The sequence below is a fragment of the Drosophila santomea genome, chromosome 3R, assembly GCF_016746245.2.
Source record: "Drosophila santomea strain STO CAGO 1482 chromosome 3R, Prin_Dsan_1.1, whole genome shotgun sequence".
NCBI classification, from domain to species: Eukaryota; Metazoa; Arthropoda; class Insecta; order Diptera; family Drosophilidae; genus Drosophila; species Drosophila santomea.
The window spans coordinates 20,936,143-20,958,206 of NC_053019.2; the positions used below are offsets into that span (position 1 = coordinate 20,936,143).

A 22,064-nucleotide genomic window follows, 5' to 3' on the forward strand; every position below is an offset into this window, starting at 1 on the left:
CACTTTTCTGTACGAGTACTTCTTGAATTTTAAGGTATAAATAAACACGCGAGTTAGTGCTCAAATAGAACGTGATAGATCAACACCTTATCTTTCTAGGATGATTTTCACAGTGCTCGTAGAGTTACTATACTTGGTTACTTAGAGCCGTATAAATGCTATCTTTTTGTAAAAGTGTGCAGCACTTTTCCTGAATAGGTTCAAGATATATGAACAACACCTTTAATTATTTGCCTTAGTAAACACAGAAATGGATATCTATTCCTTTGCAGGTGATCAATGATAGTTATTTCTGCCCTTGAAAATGCATTGGCAAATGGAGCTTGTAAATATGAGAATGATTTATTTGAGCCAAGTTAAGTATGTCATCAGCCACAGTGGGTGGCAGTTGGGTAGGGGATTTTCAGAATGCAGGGGCTGTGTAAATGCTAAAGAGACCGCTCCTAGAAATGGCAACAAATGTAGCGACATTACCACTGCGAACTGCAGCTAATTTAAAATTTTAAACAATTTTTGCAACGACTGCAGCGGCGCAACAACAAAAGACGCCGAAAACAAAGCCACAGGCGAGTCGAGCGCAGCGTTGCGCTTTGATTGAATTGAATGCGCGAAAATTGTGGAAGTCTAAGTCGCGAAATAGGAAAATATCTCGATTTGAAAGGCATTTTGGATGGCATGGAATTTAATCTTAAATTAAATTATTGAATGTAAGGGAAGATATTTTTAAAACTAACTATTATAATAACTTACAGGATCAAAATCGGGGATAAATATTTTTTAAACCCTAAAAGTACTAAGTAATAATGATAATATTCTTAGCTCATTTGCTTTTTATTTATTTTTCTAAATTTTTAAACAGTTCCAACATACCCCGCCGCACTTACGATCGCAGGGTAGCGAAAACAAATGGCAATTGTAATAGTAAGAGCGTTTAATGCATTTTGCGAGAAAATTATGCGAGCTTCGTATGGAGTATAGAGTTGTTTGGAACCGCCGCACACCTGCGTGCCAAATCGCATGGCTCCAATATATCGGTGACAAATCCGAGCATCGCTGGCTGCAGTCACTCAGTCATTTGCCTGCACTTTAATGAGCGCCAAATGAATGCCAAAGATGCTGTACACTGGCACTGGCAGTGGATGGTTGCAGGGCAGCCGGAATTACCATAATGATCTCAATATTTGCTCAACTTTATCACGACGACCATTTAATTGCCCACACCCGTGCAATGGGCTAATCGCTGCAGCAGCACTTCAACACAATTAGACACGCGAGGGGCGGCAGCCAGGGCGTATGAGTAATGCGAGCGAAGTGCAGCGATTCTATCGCCAGGGTCTGGTCCTCCATCTGGGCTATCTGAAGTCAGTGCCTATTAATAGCATTCCGCGATCGCCTCCCATTTTATTGTTGTGTTTTTTTTTTGTTGTACTCTGTTTTCTTAGCCACCACCCTCAACTTGGCGGCACTTATTTTAGACACCACTAACCGGAGCATTTGTGGCACTGGGCGAGGCAATTACTCACGGCAAGGGCAGCTCCGTCAACAGATTTGGCAGCTGCTCCACTCCGGAGAGGCGGCCAACTTGGGGGGCAACATCGGTGGCAACAGCGGTGCCCCAAAGGGGGTCCTTAATGAGAGTAATCTATAATGGAATAACGCTACTTGCTCTAAATCATTTATGAAATAAACCACTTACTCGAAACTATATATTTGTATGTATCATTTGTATACTCTATTTATTTAGTTAACTTTCAAGAAACCCCCCTTGACAACGCCCCTGTGGGGCAGACCCAATGCAACGTGCAACAAATTAGCTGCGAAACGGGCGCGTGAGAAAAACAAAGTTGTGCGGTCGCAGGTCTTAAAAATAGTTCGCAAAACGTGACGTGACATTGGGGATAACCAAGGAGCACCAAACTGGGCAGATTGACTCATTTTAATGAGCCCAGTGGGCGGAGTGCGAAGTGAACCGCGCCAAATTTGGCTTCTGTAGCTCTGATAAGTATGCTATAAAATCTCGCAGCACCAGATCTCAAAGCTCTAAGCAATGGGCTTAGTAATAAAATTAGGATTAAATCATACTTAAATTTAGAGCACTAGTATCTAAGCGGAAACAGGAAATGCTGTAAGATAATGTTCAACATAAATGTACGCGCAAGAAGACAGGTCTCCACTTCAGTAATTTCAAAATCCTATGTTTTTATCAAAATGTTTAGATACACACAAAGTTCAAGTTTGAGTAGCTCGCAAAGAACCTTGTAGTAAATAAAAAATAATGTCAAAATCTACCATTTCGCTACTAAACTGTCCACGCCAAACGGCGAAAAGCAGCTGCGCCAACTGCAATCGGCACGTCATAAACAAAGACTTGCGTTGGGATTGTTGCAATTACCGAGTGGCTATTGGAAACATTTGCCAAAACAGATGCCATTGGCCAACCATATGTATGTATATCCAATCGCATGTGCATCAATTTGTGCCATTTAGATTGGCATTTGGCTGGAACTCACGTTTTCACTTACCAGTGCGGTTAGAATTTGGATTTCCGAACAGACAACATGGTTATTATTTCAAAATTTATTTTACTGATGATTAGTACTAAATAATTTAGTTTTCTTGTCTTGTAATTTACCATTACCACTTTCAATTGATTTTGTTTTTCTCATTTTTTTTTTCTCATTTTTGCAGTCTTAAAAATTTGTCTAAACAATACATTTTCCATGTTGCTTCAATTTGTTTATTTTCAATGGTTTCTTTGAATAGTTCGTTACGCTAATGTTAAATTTGCTGAGAGAATTGGCTATAAGAAGATGAATGCCAATAAGTGTGTTTGGTTGCAGGAGGCGGGGGGGCGGGGCATATTGGAATCGAGTTGCATTAATTACAAATATACATATGTGTGGCGTTTGCTTCAAATGCAAACAGACGCGGCAATGAGACAACAATGAGATTTCAAAAAGTCAACATTTTCATTTCGTATTTCCTTGCTGCGGATTATTAGTTTCGTTTGTATTTCAAAAATATATTATGGAAAAATTGTACACTGATATTGAGGTATTGGAAAAAATCGGCATATATGTTAGGTATATGTATATCTGTATCTGCATCTGCATCTGTATCGGTATCTGCACTTGTATCTGCATCTAAACGTATGTACAGGACATCCAAAAGTGTAAGATTACGCTAGGTAACGCTACTAGTTCGACATGCAAAAATGGCCTTGCGCTTGGTGCTGTTCTTACTTGGGTAAAAATCGAGGAATGTCCAACGGAAGGTGGCCAGTGGCCCAAACCGGGAGGACAACGCATTCCTGATCGTTCCTATTTATGGCAACGTAGGACATCTATGTAACAAGTGCAATTCTACTACAAATGTATCGCTGAAAGGCTTTTAAAATTGTTTCCTTCTATAATTGCTTGCGTTTCTCGATTTCTTTTGTTTCTATTTGGTTGGTTCTATATATTTCGTTTCGTTTCCCTCTATTATGCACTATATAAAAATATCTGCTATTATTTATGTATTAAAATTCACAATTTTGGTTACGCTCCATTCGCAAAAATACGTTTAGATTTCTAAATATTCACTTTTCCTTCGGCGCGCCTAGAAAATCGCGTGGAATGGAATACACCAAGTGTTTTTAGCTTTGCAAAGGGGCGACTAAAATGAATTTTGAAATCAGACACACGCTCATCCATCATTCACACATTGATAGTGGGGGATAGGAAAGGGATTTCGTATCCACTCACTGATATCGATTGAATCCCCGATTCTCAACCCTGTCAACTGACACTCACGCTCAACATCCTCTGTTCGAAAATCCTTATTAAGTCCATTAATTAGGGTATAAATTTGAAGTAATTTACTAGCTACTGGTTGGTTGGTTTATAAATATAAATTACAGGTTTAATTACAGTGCTTTACATTGGAAATTTCGTTAGAGACGCTGAATATATTAGCTAATATCGTGCCAGCATTAGAAATACAATACGGCTATGCTACGGAATCGAAATGGAGGCTCGAGACACTGAGATTGCATTTAATGCAAACTGGTACCCAAAAACAAACACAAAGCACACACAGAGCGGCCAAATTCGGCTAATTGGGGCAATTTGGGAGCGGGACAAGACACACACGCACAGAAATATACAAAATACACTTTGGGCTTAGATGTACGATAGAAATAACAGCTAAACAACACACGTCGCTGTTATCGGCTGATTACTTTTAAAGCTTTTTGGCGCCCAGCTTCATGGGGCCGCTCGCCCGCTGGGCCCGTCGCGCCTCCAATTCCCGCTGCCGCTGCAGCTTCTTCTCCTCCCGCTTGCGGCGGGCCTCGTCCAGTTTGGCATTCCCTGGAAAGTATTACTTTCATTAGTTGTGATTCACCATGTGGGTCGCCAGAAGGGAAATCTGATATTGTTTTTACACACGGCAAAAGAGCATGTAAAAGTGAGGAACTCACCAAATCCCGATTCATCCAGTGGCTCAAACTCCCCGTCGGCCCACGAATCGCTATTCCAATTGGCATTATGCGTCGAATTGTTCAAATGCGACGAAGGCGGGCTAATGTTATTGCAATTGGCAGTGGCCGACGTGGGCGACGTGTTGCTGCTGGATAGATTGGGCAGCTCCTTTGGCCGCAGCATCGACTGCTTCGACGGCGAGGTGACATGCGAGTTGAGCTTAGCCAGCGGCTCGATTAGATCGTTTAGTTCGTGCTGCTGCAACTGCTGCTGATGGGGATGCTGCTGCTGATGGGGCAACAGCGGGCGCTGATTTGGCTGACTGGATGAAGTGGATGATATAGATTGTCTAGCCAGCTGTTGTTGCTGCTGCTCCTGCTCCGCCTGTTCCTCCTCCTCGCACTGAAGGCCAATTAGGTTACTAACAAGTTTAAATAGTTATTTTACTCGAAACTCACCGGATCCTCTTCAAGACTGCCCCATTCCTCGTTGTCCCAGCCGTCGCGCACTTCGCTCAAGGCATTGGCCGCCATCAAGGCGCCATTATTGGAGCTGGCTGCCAGCGGACTGCTGGGATCCTGAGAGGTCTAAAATTAAAATAATCGAGCATAATTAGCGGCATTCAAATGCCGTTCAATCACTACTTACATCCATTTCGCCCCAGTTTTCGTTGTCCCAATCGTTGTTGCCATAATCGGAGGCCGAGGCGGAGGTGTCATTGCTTTCATGCTCCAGCGACGTCATTGAGGTAACACTGCTCGTGGTGGTCGATAAACTGCTGCTCGATGGTTGCTCTACTCGCAAATGCAGGCCGGGTTAATTGCATTGTGCAAATAGCATAAGCGAGGCGAAAACTTACCAAGCGACGCTGGCTTGGACAGATTGCGTCCAGTTAAAGGCGGTCGTGGTCGAGACGAATCACTTTGGCTGCGATAGAACTTGGCTGTGACGGCCGTCACCGCCCATCCCGCCCAAGTGGCCGCCGCATTGCCAATCGAAGGCGTGGCCGTGTGAACATCCGCCTCTGCGAACGATACATGAATGTTATTAGTAACATGGTAAAGATTTCTTTAATTAACAATAGTGTGAGATACTCACCCATCGTTTCACGCAAACTGGGATCTTCGGAGACCTTCTCCAGTTTGCCCAAAAAGCCTCTGATGGTTTTGAACGCCGGGTCGCGCACTGTCTTCTCCGGATCAACGGTGAGCGAACACAGTGATGGCAGAACGCGGTTGGCCACCTCGCTGAGCAGAAAGTACTGCTGTGTGGCGGCCAGCGCCAGAACTCCGGCGACTCTTGCTGGCGGAAAAGGATCCCGCATGGCACGAACGAAAGCGGAGACTAGCACACGCTGGCGCACCTGCGGGTGCAAATGCGGTGCAATCTTGCCCAGACACACCGTCGTATTGGTGCGAATTCCACCTTGGTCATCCCGCGCTTGCAGCCTGGCGAAGTGACGCAGTACCTCTACATTTAGGTTGTTGTAGTTGAGCTTGGGCGCCAAGTGGATAATCGACTTCACGGTCTGCTCACGTATGGTGGCATTGGTGTCTAGGAACCCGTGAGCCACCTGGGGGAAAATCTGATCGTTGACCACCTGTGGCTGCAAATGCGCGATGAACAGATCCAGCTGCTGCAGCAGGCGCGACCGCGTTACTCGATCCGTGGAAGCGAACAATTTGACCACGCAGGGCACAATGCGTTTCTGGTACTCCACCTCGTCAAGCAGTTTGCCCAGCTGCAAGAATATTCATCTTTGTGAAATCGAGTCAGACAAGGGTATGCAAATTCAATAGACAACCTTAAACATGGGAGCCAGCACTGCCGAGCCCGCATCCCCGTACTCGTAGGCTGTTATCAGCTGTGGAAGAATCTTGTGCCTGCACACGTTGTCCGGAAAGTTGTCGAGATGCGTGGTCAGGCCACTGAAGAAGCGATTCTTCTCCGCCTTGTCCTTGATTTGAATCTCCTCCAGGAAGAGCAGTGTGTCCACCAAATCGTTTTTGAAAAAGCCACCTGGCTTGCGGCAACGTGTGATTATGTCCGCCGGATTGGGGCGATTCGAAGGCGAGGCGCCCACCAGTTCGCAATATAGTGATTGCAGGGACTTGGGTATGTGTTCTATATCCTTGAGGTTGGAGCGTTGCTTGAGCACGCCGTTGAAAGCTTCCCACACCAGACAGCCGAGACCCCACATGTCCACAGAGCTGGTTGGGAGTTGAAAGTGAGGGATTATTATAATAGTAAAAGGTAATAGGATTAGGTACCATTTGGTGGCCGCCTTGAGCTTGCTCTGATCGTTCTTTTCAGGGGAATCGTAAACCTCCAGGGTCACTGGTATCTTGGCGGGCGGCATGGGATTGCCATCCGCCGCTGAGACGTACTCCAGGCTGCCCAGTTTCCACTCGCCGGAGGCGTTGACAAACACCGACCAGGCGGAAACATTGTTGTGCCGCAGATTGCCATCGTTGTTGAGAAAGGACAAGGCGCGCTGAAAGGGAAAGGGGACTTCGTTAGCTAGGTCCATTATCAGAGAGATGGGTACGCACAGTGATCTGAAAGATGCCCCAGGCCAGGTAGAGGCCCTTCTGCACATTGTCGCTGCCCAGCTTGGCGAAGTAGGTGCCAAGCGGATCCACCGCCTCGGTGGCTACGTACAGCATCTTGTCCGTTTCCAGTGAGTCCAGATACTGCAGGATGCTGGGGTGACGCAATGTCTTGAGCCGCTTCAGTGCCGCCTTGGCCAGCTCGCACTTGGTGTCGGATCCGCTACGGATGTCGTAGACAAAGACCGACACCTCCTCCAGCGTGGTCTTGCGCTTGGCCTTGTGCAGCGTCCATATGGAGTACTGGTCAAAGCCGCCCACCGGTTCGCCAATGTCGTAGGGGAAGTCTTTTGAGGAGTCGCGCGAGAAGAACGACCACATTATGTGTTTTGCTCGGCGGCTCAATATTTTGTTACTGTTGTGTCACACAGCAACAACAACAACAACAGCAGCAGCAGCACCGAGAACAACAGCAACAACTGAACAACTGACGATTGCAGCTGCAACAACAACGCACTGCGCAGGCAACACACGCACGCACACAACACACACACGCACACCTTGTTGCTGCCACACAAAGGCACTAAAATCAGTGGAGCCCCGATTCTCGGTTTATCCTCAAGCTCTATGCCACTGTCTTTAGCCTTGGCTTTAGCTTTATCCTCGTCATGCCAATCCAGCTGCCTGATGTCCTTTATTTTCCTCCGATGCGCAGCAACAATTTTCCAGCTTTGCTAACGCACACACACACACGCACGGGCACACGAACTTATCCGCTGTTATTCGTCCCCAGAGGTCTCATCCCTGGGATCCCGGGAGTCTTGTATAGGACGATCTTGTATATGTGGCTCTGCTGCGGGTCGGGGGGAGTCAGTAGATCGGATCGGGCGCTCGTCTCCGTCGAATTATCCTAATCTTTTTCCCGAGTACGTCAGCTTTTTTTGCGTGAGGCGTTAGTGACGGAACTTCTGAGGTCGTGCGTGAACAGCTGACTGTAGAACAGAACTGGCAAGGAGTAGGGCAACTCTGGTCGAGATTTGAAAACAAACTGTCATGTCTGGCAAACCTCTTAATCCTTATCAATTATTTTTTTGTTTTTAATTTCAATGCAATCAATGTTAATTTCAGAAGTTCTAATACATTTCAAGCTCAATGCTGCATTATTGGCCTTCTAATTGGATTTTGGTATGCATAACAAACATGGTCGTCGGGGTACAGCTTTACAAGGGGGTGTCTTTAATTCGTCCGAAATATTAATACTTTGTATTTTACCGATATTAATAGTTATGGTTATATGTAACACATATTCTTATCCATAATCCATAATATACATCATTAAAATTATATTACTTAATATAACATTTTACCGTTCACCACGAAAAGCCACCACACTAACCGCACCAGGTGGCAACTTCGCTCGGTGTTATAACATTCGTTGTGGCGCAGCCAACTTAACGCAAGGTAGGTGAATTTTCTCAATTTTCGCCGAGTGAAACGAGTTCATTTTCGCGACAGGGAATCTTTAACAACTCACAGGATGATGATGCAACGCACCCAGCTCCTGCTGCCCCTGGCCATGGAGGCCACCATGCTGGCCCAGCAGCAGCGTGGCATGGCCACCCTGAAGATGATTTCCATCCGCCTGAAGTCCGTGAAGAACATTCAGAAAATTACGCAATCGATGAAGATGGTGTCCGCTGCCAAGTACGCCCGTGCCGAGCGAGACTTGAAGGCGGCGCGTCCTTACGGCATCGGTGCCCAGCAGTTCTTCGAGAAGACGGAGATCCAGGCGGACGAGAAGGCGGAGCCCAAGAAGCTGCTCATCGCAGTCACTTCGGACCGTGGTCTTTGCGGCGCTGTCCACACTGGTGTGGCCCGTCTCATTCGTGGTGAACTGGCCCAGGACGAGGCCAACACTAAGGTGTTCTGCGTGGGCGACAAGTCGCGCGCGATCCTGTCCCGTCTGTACGGCAAGAACATCCTGATGGTGGCCAACGAGGTGGGCCGACTGCCGCCCACTTTCCTGGACGCCTCGAAGATTGCCAACGAGGTTCTGCAGACCGGTTACGATTACACCGAGGGCAAGATCGTCTACAACCGTTTCAAGTCGGTGGTGTCGTACCAGTGCTCCACCCTCCCCATCTTCAGCGGATCCACCGTGGAGAAGTCGGAGAAGCTGGCCGTCTACGACTCGCTCGACAGCGACGTGGTCAAGAGCTACCTGGAGTTCTCGCTGGCCTCGCTCATCTTCTACACCATGAAGGAGGGCGCCTGCTCGGAGCAGTCCTCCCGTATGACTGCCATGGACAACGCTTCCAAGAACGCCGGTGAGATGATAGACAAGCTGACCCTCACCTTCAACCGTACCCGACAGGCCGTCATCACTCGCGAGCTGATTGAAATCATCTCCGGTGCCGCCGCCCTCACATAAGCGAATGGAATGTGTTCGAACAGCTCTAACGATTCATAAAGCTAATTGCATATGGTGCCAGGCACCTGGAGCTACGCCTGGAACCCTAGTAATGTTACACTTTCAGAAAAACCCCAGAATAAATAGCGTGGAACGAACGAAAATAACTTTAACCATGGTCTAGTTAACCAATTGGAGTGGGAGTCAAGGAATTTAAAAGAGTTTGCAAAGGTCTGTTCTGTCTTTATACATTGGTATCATTGGATTTGATTGTATTCTTATACAAAATTTGGTCTGACCTATTGATTAAGTTGTGATTTTAAAGTGCATTAACTTTCAAGTTTGAAGTGGTAATAATACTCCTGAAGAATTATTGGAACATTTACGTATATTTTGACCCTCTTTCAACTTTCAGAAATTGGTATCTACACTTTGTGCTTATCTATGGAATTAAGGCGTGGGATTTCAATGGGATGCTTCTTCATTGCCTAGCACATATTCTGGAGCACGTTCAGAATGTAGGCTCCAATGTCTTCGTCCTGGTTGGTCCAGGATATCAAAATGTTTTTCTGCTTGGGATCCTTCTCGTCCTCCTCCACTTTTACCTCAACGGACTCGATGGCTATGGAACCGTTCTCCTGCATCGTCACCGTCCAGCCAGCTAGTTTTTCTTCGAGTAGAGCCATTAGTCTTTCGCTAGTGCGGATGACCGGTCCAGAGTCGTCCATCTTGACCTTGGACGTAAAGCGCATAACATGCCGGTTGATTCCGATCTCCTTCAGGGCGTCGGTTAGGTTTTGCAGCATTATTCGATTGTCCTTCATTACGAGAACGCCATGGATGAGCCGTCGCCTCTTCGGATCCGGTGGCTGGGCATTGTAGGAGCGGGCCTCTGCTTTAAGCAGGGAAACGGATGCATCGACGGGTATCTTAACAGGCGTGGAAATCACACAGGTTTCGCCGTTGGCCGGCATGTAGGTTTCCAGGTTAAACTCATCTTTGATTTTGGAACGCAGAAACTTCATCTTTTCTGCTTCACCATGGACGAGCATTACGTTCTTTGGCTCACAGTTCTGAATTAGCTGCATGATGCCTGCAATACAGAAAATAAATTAGTATCAGCATTAAAGTGGTTAGCTTGTATTAACCTTTGGCATCGGCGTGTGCCGAGAAGCTCATGTACTCCACGGCCATTTTGACTTCCACCACCTGCCGATTCTCAAACTCCACTTTTTTGGCGCCTCCGAGGATCTTGTTGCCCACGGTTCCTTGCACACAGTAGCCGGGCATAATCACCATGTTGTTCTCGTTCGGCGCCCACTTCTTGAAGATTTGCAGGGAAAGACCTGCGTGCAGCATGCCTGGCGTGGCGAACACCACCATTGCTCCAGGATTATCGATGTAGGCCTTGTCGAACGGCTTAATGTGCTTGAAATCGAACATGTTGCGGTGAACGAAGGTCTTGCGGATCTTCTGATTCGTCCAGGTGATGAACATTTTGTAGTAGGTGTTGGCCTTCTCGGTAAGACCCAGAGCAAAGTATATGGGGTACTTGAGGTTCATGCGCTCCCAGTAGGTCTCCAGCAGGATGCACAGCTCCTGGGCGCGACCCAGGGCGAAAACAGGGATTAGAACCTTTCCGCCCTTAGCCACACACTCATGAACTTTTTTGAGAAAGTCCCTCTCGCGGCACCGCTTCGAGTCCCTAATGGTAGTGGCGTAGGTGCTCTCGGAGATCAGTAAGTCCGGCCGACACTTGTCTATCCAGGCGGCGCCCAGATGCCTGTCTGGCGTCATGTTGTAGTCTCCCGTGTAGACCACGCTCTGGGAGCCCACCTTGATCCAGAACATGGCGGCACCCAGGACATGACCCGCATAGTAGGCTTTGATCTCCAGGTCCGTGTCCACCATCATGCTCTGGTGAAGTGTGACTGGAATCACCTTCTTCATGCAGTCCTTGATCATCTGGGTGGTGAAGAAGTTGGACTCGCCCTTCCGCTCGACGGCCACCTTGCGCATGTCCTCCAAAAGGATGGGAGCTATGGCCTTGGTCGGATGCGTCATGTAGATGGGACCGGTGTAGCCCACAATCTCTGACATGTAGGGCAAGGCGCCGCAGTGATCTGGAATGCATGCAATTGATAAAGAAACGATTAGAGCCAGTTGACCAGATAAGCGCCGTGTAGAAGACAGAGACTCACCGAGGTGGAAGTGCGAGATGATCACACAGTCAATGTGGCTGGTGATCGGACCCTCCGGCACTATGTAGGAGAAGTCCGGGAAGCGGCGCTCGTCGTTGTAGCCCATATGCATCCCGCAGTCGAGCATTATGTTCTTCCCGCCCATCGAGAGCAGCAGACAGCTGCGGCCCACATCCTGGCCGGCGCCCAGGGGCGTTATTTTGATGTCCGGCATATTTGGAAGGGATCAGGATCACCCGGCTTCGCTCTCCAGCTTTCTTGCTGCTACTTGTTGCGCTGATAATAAAATTGCCGAAAAAGTCGACCGTAATTTTTGTAAACAGCAAGACCGCAGTGGTGGCGTTGCCAGTCCGTCGGTGTGGGTAGTCCGGCAACGACGCGCTCGCAAAAGCAAATCTTATTGGAGTGTTCCAAAAAGTTTCAAGGAATTTTATAACTTAATTAAAGTTAATATATAAGAATATGTGTATAATACTTCAATGTTATTTAAAAAAATACAACTGCTGTGCACAAACAAACAATGTTCAACATCTGCAAGTGGGAACACTCCCACCAATATTTTGCCGCTCGAGAAACGGTCATACTGAACCGAAAGGAAAATAAACGATAGCGTCTTGTCTTATCAAATCACTGTTTTGTTTTCTGTAGGCCAACTTTCAAGTGCTCCAGGATGCCCGATTCCGTGGAGGACACCTTCACAATCTCGCTGCGGATATGCCTGGAAGGACACGCGAACGCCCTGGCCCTGAACAAGGACAACAACCAGATTGCTTTGGCCGGAAGAAGCTGTAAGATTAGAATCGCCCAAGGTCTTTCTATATATACACCTAATTTGCTTCCAAACAGTGCTTAAGGTGTACTCCATAAACAGCAATGGATTTACGGAATCATGTAATATGCGCGGGAAGAACCAGAACCTTAGCTACTCCGCCAACGATGTGGCCTGGTCCACTTTGGATAGCAATCTTTTGGCTACGGCGGCCACGAACGGAGTAGTTTCCGTGTGGGATCTCTCCAAGTTCGGCAGGCAGAAGCAGCTGCTAGTTTACAACGAACATGAACGCACCGCCCACACCGTGACTTTCCACAGCAGCGAGCCTAACATCCTGATCTCCGGTTCCCAGGATGGCACCATCAAGTGTTTCGACATCCGATCGGATAAGTCGGTCAACACCTACTTCTGCAACTCGGAATCTGTGCGGGATGTCAAGTTCAGTCCGCACACACAGAACATATTCTCCGCCGTCTCCGAGAATGGAACTGTACAGTTGTGGGACATGAGGAAGTGGGACAAGTGCATGGTGCAGTTTACGGCGCACTATGGCCCAGTATACACCTGCGACTGGCATCCCACAAGGAATTGGCTGGCCACCGGGAGTCGGGACAAGCAGATCAAGGTGTGGAACATGGATGGCAGGCCGGGATTGGAGCACACCATCCACACAATCGCCGTGGTGGGACGGGTTAAGTGGCGACCAGAAAGAACGTAGGTTTTTAAAGCCAGGTTAAACAGTATAATTTCTAATAAATCTATTAAACCCTACCAGGTATCACATCGCCAGCTGTGCTCTTGTGGTGGACTACAGCGTTCATGTGTGGGACATCCGCAGACCCTACATACCCTTCGCCTCCTTCAACGAGCACACCAATGTGACCACTGGAATTGCGTGGCAGGGCAGCGACTCGCATTGTCTTTTGTCCATCAGCAAGGACTCAACCATTTACAAACATGCTTTTAAGGATGCAACGCGGCCAGCGCTGAAGGCAAATGCTCAGGGAGCTAGCTTGGGCAGATTCGGGGACATCTCCTTTGCCAACAAAATAAAGGAGTATGAGCCCAAGAGCAGTGGTGCATCCAATACCAAGTCCTCCAGCTTCATGTATGTTTTTGTTGTATCAACTTTTATATTTCTAAGTATCTTGGTTCTAGAAGTCGCCGGAAGACGAATGTGGCGGGCAGCATTCAGTTCCATTTGGACCATTCCAAGATGTACAAATTCATGGTCAACGACACGGTTAGTAAGACACCATTGAGGATTTCTTTGTCATATTGATCAATTGAAATATTTCAGTTTTCCGGACATCCTCTGAGTGAATCTGTTTCAAGACCTACCCAAGAACACGAGAGTTTTATTGGCTGTGCCAGGGAGCTGGTTATCAGTGGTAAAAAACTGGCGGAGCTTTGCGAGCACAATGCAGAGGTTTCCAAAAAATACGGCAAACATAATGTGAGCATTTGAGATTATTCCCATAATTCCCAAAACATAAACATTTAAGTTTTTCAGGCCACCACATTGTGGAACTTTATCAAACTGTTCTACGGCAGCAATCACTTTGAGCCTCCCTTCGAGCACCGCTCCTCCTTCTCGAATCAAAAGAACCCAATGAACTCTCGAAGATCCACGCAAGTAGCCAGCGATTGGCCTCAGCAGCGAACTGATCTAGGCCAGGATCTCAATGGAAACACGCCGGAAACAGCCCACGAGATTGATGTGGCGAATGTCGACGATGATCCGCTCGGTAGCAGCGGTGTAGAGCATCCGCCTACAAGCTCAGTGATTCTGTCCGAAACGCAAATCATCAGCGAGATTACCTTTGACAACTTTGAGCTCTTGCGCAATGGGTTTATTTACGTGGGTCCCACCGAGTGCCCCAAAGCTTTGGCTTTCCCCGCCCTTCATCACGATGTGCAGGCAGCACGACCACAACTGGATCTCAAGGCTTCCGATCACGAAAAGTCACCTGTAAGTTGCGATCGTAAGGAATTTGTATAGTCTAACTAAATTATGGCTCATCTTTTAGCCACCGCATGTTCCCACTGTTTTAAAAGTCAGCCATGTCCCGCCCATTCCCATGTGGGAACCGCATAAGTTCGTGTCCGATGCCCTCATGCTAATGAACGATGTGGGCGATGTGCAAACAGCTCTGACAGTCCTTATAGCGCTGGGAGAGGCTCGGAAACTCTTGCCCATTGACGATGCATTGGTGGTATGTTTATAGTCATAGCTAGGATCAAAGCATAGTTAGTCATCTGGTTTTTCCTTTTCAGGAGCACTGGTTTTACACATACGTGGACCAGCTGCATCGCTATGAGCTGTGGAATGAGGCCTGCGAGGTTATCAACCGCTCCTGGCTGAGATCGGTACAGCAGCTCAACCAGCACTCGACCGCCATGCACACGAATTGTGGCGAGTGTGGACGTCCAATGGGCGGCAAGGTGGGATGGTACTGTGACAAGTGCAAGTCCATGCAGTCAGCCAAGTGCTGCGTCTGCGGTTTGATCGTCCGGGGAGTCTACGCCTGGTGCCAAGGATGCTCTCACGGAGGACACATAGAGCACCTGCAGAAATACTTTGCCAAGCACTCCAAGTGCCCCAAGTGCGGACATCTTTGCGCGTACTCATGAGACGCGGAGGAGGCTGGGTTTGCCCAGCTATTGCCCCCCATTTAAGGCCCTTGTAAATAAAGAAGACTTAAGCCCAATAAGTACCTTGCAGTAGACACTAAACACATTTTTGTACACATGTAGCTCGAAGCCATTTAAAACATATACTGTTGAGAATTGGAATCACGGCATTCAAGGTGTAAACTTTTAAAATAAGCTCAAAATTTGTGGAATAAATTGTTTACACATATTTAAGAAATAGTTTAAACCAAATTAACAGACTAGTTTTACGATCTTCTGCAACTTTGAAAGCACACTTGTTTGTTACTTAATTATTTGCAAGTAACGGAAAATAAAATTGTTGTCTGTTGATAAATGTTATTTGGGATTTGAGAAAATGGGATTTTTAAAAAGTTTCCTCTTTATTGAACTTGTTCATTCATTCTTAAGTGTTCTTGACAGATTCGTATTGGGCTTTAATCGCTTTTGTTGATAAGTGTTAATAAAAGTGTATTTATGCGAGTGTTTCAAACTTAGGGCTACTTGATGAAGGTGCTCTTAAAAGGTAATATTACAACCACCTTGCAGTTGAGAGTTGAGCCGCACATTCAGTAGCAGAAAGGGGAGAAAAAGTTATAAAATTGAGAGTTCTGTAGGGATTAAAAACAGAGAGCAACATTTGTTGCGGTTGTCTTTAACTAAATATCTAATTGTATGTCCTCGCGGGTGGGTGGAAATCACGACCGTCCACAAGGACACCACCGCCAGCCAGCGCTGTCCAAAAATCCATCATGCCCTCAGCGCAATGGAATTTTGGCAATGCTAATGCATTTTATGTTTTGTTAGAATCCAATTTCAGTTTTGTTGCATTGCGCTTCGCGCACTTGTAACTTTGAGATGGGGTGCACCCACTCAAAGCTTGGACTTTGGAGCAGCGTTGGCGGCTAATTGTCAAGAGGCAAAATCGAGGCTCACAGTTTGGCAGGAGTCGCCCACTGTTCCACTGGAGCCGGCTGAGGTAGCATTCCGCTTGAGCGTTGGCCCCTCATCGTAGCGAATGGTCATGGAATTGGAGTTTCCGGGAATGGCTACGTAACCGAGCGACTCGTAGAACTTGATCAGCTTGTCCTTGCAGTCCAGCGACATTTTGTAGCAGCCCAGTTCCTCGGCCAGCAGCGATACGGTGACCACGATCCTGAATAAGTCAAAGGATTAATATTTATATTTGGAAATATGATACCACGCTTACAGCTTTCCCAGTTGCTTGCCGCGATAGGTGTCATTTACCACCACATCCTCTAGACGACCACGCTGAGAAATAAATAATAGATTAATTTAAGAGATATAGGTAATTTTGTTCACTTACCACAGCACAGTTATGGATGAACTTGCGCTCGATCACCAAGGATGCAGCTCCAATAATCTCATTCTTGCGAGTGTCCTCAATGACGGTGACAAAGTAATCCCCACTGGCTTTCATCTGCGAGAAGCGGGCTAGAGAAGATGGACATGGTCAGTACTAATACTTCAATCCGAGCTTAAATGTACAACTCACTCAAGAACTGCGTGCGATTTACATTGCCCACATGGGTAAGCTGGGAGAGCAGCTGCAGGAATCCACGATCGTAGTCGGTGTCCTTGAGAGGACGCACTTTCATCCAGGGCTCGCCGGGATTAGCCGCCGAAATGAAGGGCTTAAAATTGGCGGGACTGCGATGAAAGTCCAGTTTCAACAGCAGATTGGGATCGTACAGATATGTCTCCTCCTGTAGGGTATAAATTATATGAGTATATGAGTTTGTAGGAAGCAATCTTTAAAATAGTAAATAGAGAAAGGCAGCAATCAACACAACATATCTACTATACGTCTGAGTGATTTTGCTGATTAGGAATGCTGTGTATAGGCTGCGTTTTAGTAATTGCGACTACCGTAAGTTGCACCATTTTGGCAGTGGACTTCACACGTCAGCAAGTGACGCCGCTGGAGGCAAAACTGAAGGTAAGACTCAGTCAACAGGTAAAAAGGTGGAGCCGCGATAACAGGAATGGTATCAAGAACTGGTTTCTTGCACCCAACACTTTCGATTCGCTGGTGGCCAACTGGTTTTACCTCATTTGGTATCATTTACGTTCAGTTCTTCTATTTTTGGCGCATAAATTACATAGTACGAGCAAACCGGTGAAGTGCGTAGCTCCACCGACTAGTATTGATTTAGTTTGTTATGGTTTTAGCCAGGATTAAAGCAAACAACGTGGACTCGAGGTCGCGGTGACTGAACTGCCACATGGTCACGTTCTTCTTCTATTTTTCGTGCGGCGTTGCACAGAAAGTATCTATTCTCCGCTATTTATTTAAAAGCCACTTACCATGATTTTATCTAATGTCTGATAATGATAGTGAAGCACCACCAGTTAGCACTTTTTCCCAATCTTCCACGACGAAACTAACAAAATGAAGCGGAAGTTTTTCCGGCCGCTTTTATCGGTCGAAGTTTCGGAGCAGACTGAGCGAAAAACACAAGTTCACTTTGAAATACAGAAAGCCAAGCGCTAATTGGCAGTCAAGAGAGGCTAAAAAGCCGTGGAAAAGGCACAAAAGCTGCAGTTTCAACGCCAAAATGACCCTGAAGATTTGGCGATGTGAATGTAAACATTTAAACAGCTGATTGCCAAGAGAAAGGTTCTGCCAAAGAAAGATAGAAAAAAGAGGTGGCAGAGAGCAAGAGAGAGAATGGTCAGCTGCGGGTACAGTAGTAACTGACTAAAGGAGATAGGCCGAAATTGAATTTATTAATGTTTTATACGTAAATTTGATATATAAATCAATATTCACAGTTCAATAAATAAAGCAATGTGCATCTGTTTTTGAAAACCAATCTTTACTGTTTCTCGTACGTTCTACAATTAAATAACACAACCGTAACGTAAGCGGGTTACGTTACGTGGCCACGATGTATTTGGGAGTCTGGTACATTTCGTAGGCGAATTCCTCGCGATGGCTGGGATCATACTGCAGACCCACATAGTCTATTTCCAGGCCAAACGGTCCGTCCATGCCCTTCTTGGCGGCGACGGAGAATCCAAAGTGGGTGACCCTATTCAACTGTACGGCGCCCTGGCGATCCTGGACACGTCCCTTGGAAGAGAGGAAGAACTTGGAGAAGGGAATCTTCGCTATCTGCCAGTGGGGACCACCGCGCGTGTACAGAACATAGTGATAGATGTCGTTCCACATCAGGTCGAAGTAGCCCTCGGTGTGCAGGTTGATCAGGTAGCTGCGTCCATCGCCTCGCACCTTCATAACCAGCATGTTGTACTGCGTCCAGTCGTAGGTGGACTCTCGCTTGAAGGATTTCTAAGGATAAAGAGGTTTTAGGATCCTTACATCCTATACAAAATCCACAATCAACTCACCCGCACTCTCTTCGTGCGTATGTTTGCGTATCCCGTCCTTTTGATAATGCCATCCTTGGTGTGATCCGAGTTGACCTCGCCATGGAATAGTCCAGCTCCGGCTGCACTCAGTTCCAGAGCGGCGGTACTCTTGCCCTCGCCGTGATCCGCATCCGTGGTCACCGTCCACTTGTCCAGCACATCCGGCGCCTTGAAATCGAACACCACATCTGTTTCGCCCGGCCGGAAGACCAGGATGGGATCACTTTCAAACTGCTCCTTCACCTCCTGGCGCCACAGCTTCATCTCCTCTTTCAGGTCCCTCAATCCATCCATAATCATCTGTTTCTTCGAGGGTTCCGGCAACTTGGTCTTGTAGCCGGACTTCTTCTCGCGCTCCCAGAATGTCCTGTGCACGGCGGTGGTGTGGATTTGCTGCTTGACAGCCGGAAGGCGGCAGCCCAGGCGGAGTCCTTGTCGCAGAAGGCTATTCATCGTGGCATTGGCTTAATTAAAAGTAGATCTTATTTTTTAGCCGCCTCTGCAGCAAAACAACGTAACAACAATCAGCTGTTCCCAGTTGCCATTCTCTGCGAAACAGCTGTTTACAGTAGCTATTCGATGGAAGACAAGCACTGCTGAAATATAATAATTAAATCAAACTTTCATACCTTGCACATTTGATGCTACATTAATTTTCAATATTTATGTAGCTGACATTATTATTCTTCAATAATCATTGAATGCACTTCCTTTCCTCATAACTAAGCTTCACTGTGCCTAATTCGTAGTGAATGGCAATACCAGTTTTGTTGTCATTGCTAATCATTTTGCATTCGGCTTGGAGTTCAAAGGTTTGATAATCGAATCGCATCGGATTGAGAACATGAAGGTGCAGGACATGGACAAATGTGCTCCCAGCAGCGACTGGAACGTGCTTTACTGGGTGCTGGGCACGATCCTGATGCCGGTGGCTCTTCCACTGGCCCTCATTAACATTTGGCAGCGATTCCAGGCCCAAAAATTCCGCAATCAATTGCCCGGAAAGGTGACGAGTGTAACTTGATGACTGATTAGTGATTAGTCGGCTAATTATGTAAACCATTTGCAGGTTGTGCTCATCACGGGCGCCAGTTCGGGACTGGGTGAGTCCCTGGCCCACGTCTTCTACCGCGCTGGATGCAGGGTCATTTTGGCGGCACGTCGCACTCAGGAATTGGAGCGTGTTAAAAAGGACCTCCTCGCTTTGGATGTGGTAAGCTCTGCACTTTTAGTTATATGTTCAAATGGGTAATACATTAACCCATTTCAGGATCCCGCTTATCCGCCGACCGTACTTTCCCTGGATCTTGCCGAACTGAATTCCATTCCAGAATTTGTCACCCGGGTGCTGGCCGTGTACAATCAGGTGGACATACTCATCAACAATGGAGGGATCAGCGTGCGATCGGATGTGGCTTCCACGGCAGTGGATGTGGATCTCAAGGTGATGGTGGTCAACTATTTTGGTAGCGTGGCTTTAACCAAAGGTAACTAACAAGCTTTTATATGAGAATGTCTTCTTACTCTTGTACGAACCCTCAGCTCTGCTTCCTTCCATGGTGAAACGTGGTAGCGGGCACATCTGCTTCATCAGCTCCGTTCAGGGAAAATTCGCCATTCCCCAGAGGGCTGCCTATTCCGCCTCGAAACATGCACTACAGGCCTTTGCCGATTCCCTGCGTGCCGAGGTGGCCAATAAGAATATAAACGTGTCCTGCGTTAGTCCTGGCTACATACGCACCCAGCTTTCCTTAAATGCCTTGACAGGATCGGGAAGCAGCTATGGCAGTGAGTTAATATATACCTCCTATATGCATATGAAAGCTTATCTATACATACATATAAATTTACACCCAGAAATGGATGAAGCCACGGCCAAAGGCATGTCGCCCGATAAACTAGCAGAACGCATTCTGCAATGCATTCTTCGCAAGGAACCGGACATCATTGTCAGCGATGTGCAGGCCAAGATTGCCTATTATCTGCGTCACCTTTGTCCAAGTCTCTACTTTTGGATCATGGCCAAGCGCGCCTTGAAACTGGAGAAAGCTGAGAAAAAGTCCACTTAAGCGTGGAGCATGTGAAGTCAAACGTCCTTAAGTATTAGTTTCATTTTTATTGTTAATTGAATTTTGCTTAAAATGAGGAAATTATAAAGTATCGCATATGTGTGTGTTCGGGTTAAAAATTAGTTACACTCGTGTTATTGCCTAACGATAAGATTAATAAATAATGCATTGTAGTAATCGTAACATAAAGTACAACTGAATTGTCACACATGTGCTTCTTGTTCGCTTGTCTTTTAAAATGTTAATCGTAAAATGCTAGTATTCACTTCTTTGCTCTTCGGTTTTTGTTTTGTTCGATTCAATTAATTTCGTTTGTTTTTCATTCGATTTCTTAAAGACATTTACGCGTTCTTAATTGACAAAATTACATTATTATTCATTTAGGTTCTTGGATGGGCATGGGTGATGCGGTCTTGGACAACATTTAAAACTGGCCATTAACTAGGGGTAGACGATGGTTTCGTGGGGAATCGGGAGACGTACATACGTGTTTATAATTCATTTAGCTAAATTATAAAAATAGCATTAATCCATCTCATGAAAAGTATAAAAATTAATTACAATTGAGGTACACAATACACATACAGATTTAAAAATCGTTTGCAGTTTTACAATTACATTAATATTTATGTATATTTAGATTAAAATCAATCGGTTCCTTATGTACAATACACAAAAATTGTTCTTTTCGCGCTAAATAGTCTTTTTGTCACGCTCAAAATACTCTGCTCCATTCGCTTAGACATTAATCATTTGCATTTAAGTATATACAGTACACACAAACATTGGCAAAATTCATCTCCTTAAAACACTGGATAATAAAATGTGACCTTTGGAAATACACGGGATGGGAGTACATGATCCTAGAAGTTTCCTCTCTCCAGTTTGAGCTCAAGTACCTCAAGTATTTCTTCCCGTTTGGTTTGCACTCACTAAAATCTATTAGGAAAACATATATTCCCAGTCCAGTGCATTTTTGTGTTTCCTAGTGTTTGCTTTTGGTAAGTTTCCATCTTTTGCCTGCCATATTTTGTATAGTTTCGTATTGAAATATGCTGTCAAGCCAAGGTAGAATCTAGACTTCTCCTCGACTTCGTGTTTATCAGTATTCATCTTTATGTTAAGCATTTCAAAGCGATTGTCGCGTACTCGTTTTAACTATTTCCGTTTCCGGTTTCTTCACTGGCCAACGCGTTAACTGTCTGTCTGTCTATATACGATATTCTGGGTCGGTTCGGTTGTCGGGTCACGGGTCATGGGTCATGGGTCCTGGGTCTCTTGAGCTGAGCGTTTGGCTTCTATCTTGTATCTGTATCTTGTATATTCCACAAAAATATACCCAAATGCTCGTACAGTTGCAATGGCTATTGCACGCCCCACATGGATGTATGTATATACTCTTGATACGCCTTTGATTTCCTACACGTTCATATAGCTACAAATATCAATTGTTGTCCTTAGCCTAAGATCCTTATTGCTGGGTGTTGGGTGTTCTTGGTGTGTGTAACTCAGAAGCCGCTGCTCAGTGGCTCGATACGGAATGTGACTCTAT

At 46.2% G+C, this 22,064-nt stretch overlaps 7 protein-coding genes across 11 annotated transcripts; 3 read left to right on the plus strand and 4 right to left on the minus strand.

The window, feature by feature from the left end:
* Positions 1 to 2,723: 2,723 nt before the first annotated feature.
* On the minus strand, positions 2,724 to 8,013 carry LOC120451223 (N-terminal kinase-like protein). 2 transcript variants are annotated; one of them, XM_039634707.2, is made up of 9 exons: positions 7,016 to 8,013; positions 6,734 to 6,957; positions 6,268 to 6,673; positions 5,562 to 6,204; positions 5,323 to 5,487; positions 5,112 to 5,257; positions 4,922 to 5,041; positions 4,463 to 4,865; positions 2,724 to 4,352 (listed from the first exon to the last, which is right to left on the minus strand). In XM_039634707.2, the coding sequence occupies exons 1-9, from the start codon at positions 7,391 to 7,393 to the stop codon at positions 4,225 to 4,227; spliced, it is 2,613 nt and encodes an 870-aa protein (XP_039490641.1). In that variant the 5' UTR covers positions 7,394 to 8,013; the 3' UTR covers positions 2,724 to 4,224. The 2 variants fall into 2 exon arrangements, with proteins under 2 accessions (XP_039490641.1, XP_039490640.1); XM_039634706.2 differs by having other exon boundaries at positions 4,922 to 5,050; positions 7,016 to 8,012.
* Positions 8,014 to 8,386: 373 nt separating this feature from the next.
* LOC120451227 (ATP synthase subunit gamma, mitochondrial) lies at positions 8,387 to 9,595 on the plus strand. The gene is made up of 2 exons (XM_039634713.1): positions 8,387 to 8,473; positions 8,528 to 9,595. Exon 2 carries the CDS (start codon positions 8,550 to 8,552, stop codon positions 9,441 to 9,443), a length of 894 nt encoding a protein of 297 aa, XP_039490647.1. The 5' UTR covers positions 8,387 to 8,473; positions 8,528 to 8,549; the 3' UTR covers positions 9,444 to 9,595.
* A 197-nt stretch (positions 9,596 to 9,792) lies between these two features.
* Positions 9,793 to 11,974, minus strand: LOC120451225 (integrator complex subunit 11). Its single transcript, XM_039634711.1, has 3 exons — positions 11,624 to 11,974; positions 10,571 to 11,545; positions 9,793 to 10,515 (listed from the first exon to the last, which is right to left on the minus strand). Exons 1-3 carry the CDS (start codon positions 11,835 to 11,837, stop codon positions 9,911 to 9,913), a joined length of 1,794 nt encoding a protein of 597 aa, XP_039490645.1. The 5' UTR covers positions 11,838 to 11,974; the 3' UTR covers positions 9,793 to 9,910.
* Positions 11,975 to 12,195: 221 nt separating this feature from the next.
* On the plus strand, positions 12,196 to 15,873 carry LOC120451224 (GATOR complex protein WDR24). Of its 2 annotated transcripts, none has more exons than XM_039634710.1 (8): positions 12,196 to 12,411; positions 12,470 to 13,109; positions 13,171 to 13,503; positions 13,557 to 13,638; positions 13,696 to 13,851; positions 13,909 to 14,367; positions 14,426 to 14,611; positions 14,673 to 15,873. In XM_039634710.1, exons 1-8 carry the CDS (start codon positions 12,294 to 12,296, stop codon positions 15,027 to 15,029), a joined length of 2,331 nt encoding a protein of 776 aa, XP_039490644.1. In that variant the 5' UTR covers positions 12,196 to 12,293; the 3' UTR covers positions 15,030 to 15,873. The 2 variants fall into 2 exon arrangements, with proteins under 2 accessions (XP_039490644.1, XP_039490643.1); XM_039634709.1 differs by having other exon boundaries at positions 12,197 to 12,411; positions 13,554 to 13,638.
* Positions 15,504 to 17,672, minus strand: LOC120451229 (probable glucosamine 6-phosphate N-acetyltransferase). Of its 3 annotated transcripts, none has more exons than XM_039634718.2 (6): positions 17,376 to 17,672; positions 16,564 to 16,774; positions 16,375 to 16,502; positions 16,258 to 16,319; positions 15,984 to 16,203; positions 15,504 to 15,658 (listed from the first exon to the last, which is right to left on the minus strand). In XM_039634718.2, exons 1-6 carry the CDS (start codon positions 17,376 to 17,378, stop codon positions 15,617 to 15,619), a joined length of 666 nt encoding a protein of 221 aa, XP_039490652.1. In that variant the 5' UTR covers positions 17,379 to 17,672; the 3' UTR covers positions 15,504 to 15,616. The 3 variants fall into 3 exon arrangements, with proteins under 3 accessions (XP_039490652.1, XP_039490650.1, XP_039490649.1); XM_039634716.2 differs by lacking the exon at positions 17,376 to 17,672 and adding an exon at positions 16,938 to 17,061 and having other exon boundaries at positions 15,504 to 15,589; XM_039634715.2 differs by lacking the exon at positions 17,376 to 17,672 and adding an exon at positions 16,938 to 17,060.
* A 194-nt stretch (positions 17,673 to 17,866) lies between these two features.
* Positions 17,867 to 18,980, minus strand: LOC120451228 (complex I intermediate-associated protein 30, mitochondrial). Its single transcript, XM_039634714.2, has 2 exons — positions 18,423 to 18,980; positions 17,867 to 18,363 (listed from the first exon to the last, which is right to left on the minus strand). The coding sequence occupies exons 1-2, from the start codon at positions 18,894 to 18,896 to the stop codon at positions 17,947 to 17,949; spliced, it is 891 nt and encodes a 296-aa protein (XP_039490648.1). The 5' UTR covers positions 18,897 to 18,980; the 3' UTR covers positions 17,867 to 17,946.
* A 236-nt stretch (positions 18,981 to 19,216) lies between these two features.
* LOC120451226 (dehydrogenase/reductase SDR family protein 7-like) lies at positions 19,217 to 20,720 on the plus strand. The gene is made up of 5 exons (XM_039634712.2): positions 19,217 to 19,449; positions 19,513 to 19,656; positions 19,714 to 19,930; positions 19,986 to 20,231; positions 20,301 to 20,720. The coding sequence occupies exons 1-5, from the start codon at positions 19,288 to 19,290 to the stop codon at positions 20,510 to 20,512; spliced, it is 981 nt and encodes a 326-aa protein (XP_039490646.1). The 5' UTR covers positions 19,217 to 19,287; the 3' UTR covers positions 20,513 to 20,720.
* Positions 20,721 to 22,064: the final 1,344 nt, after the last annotated feature.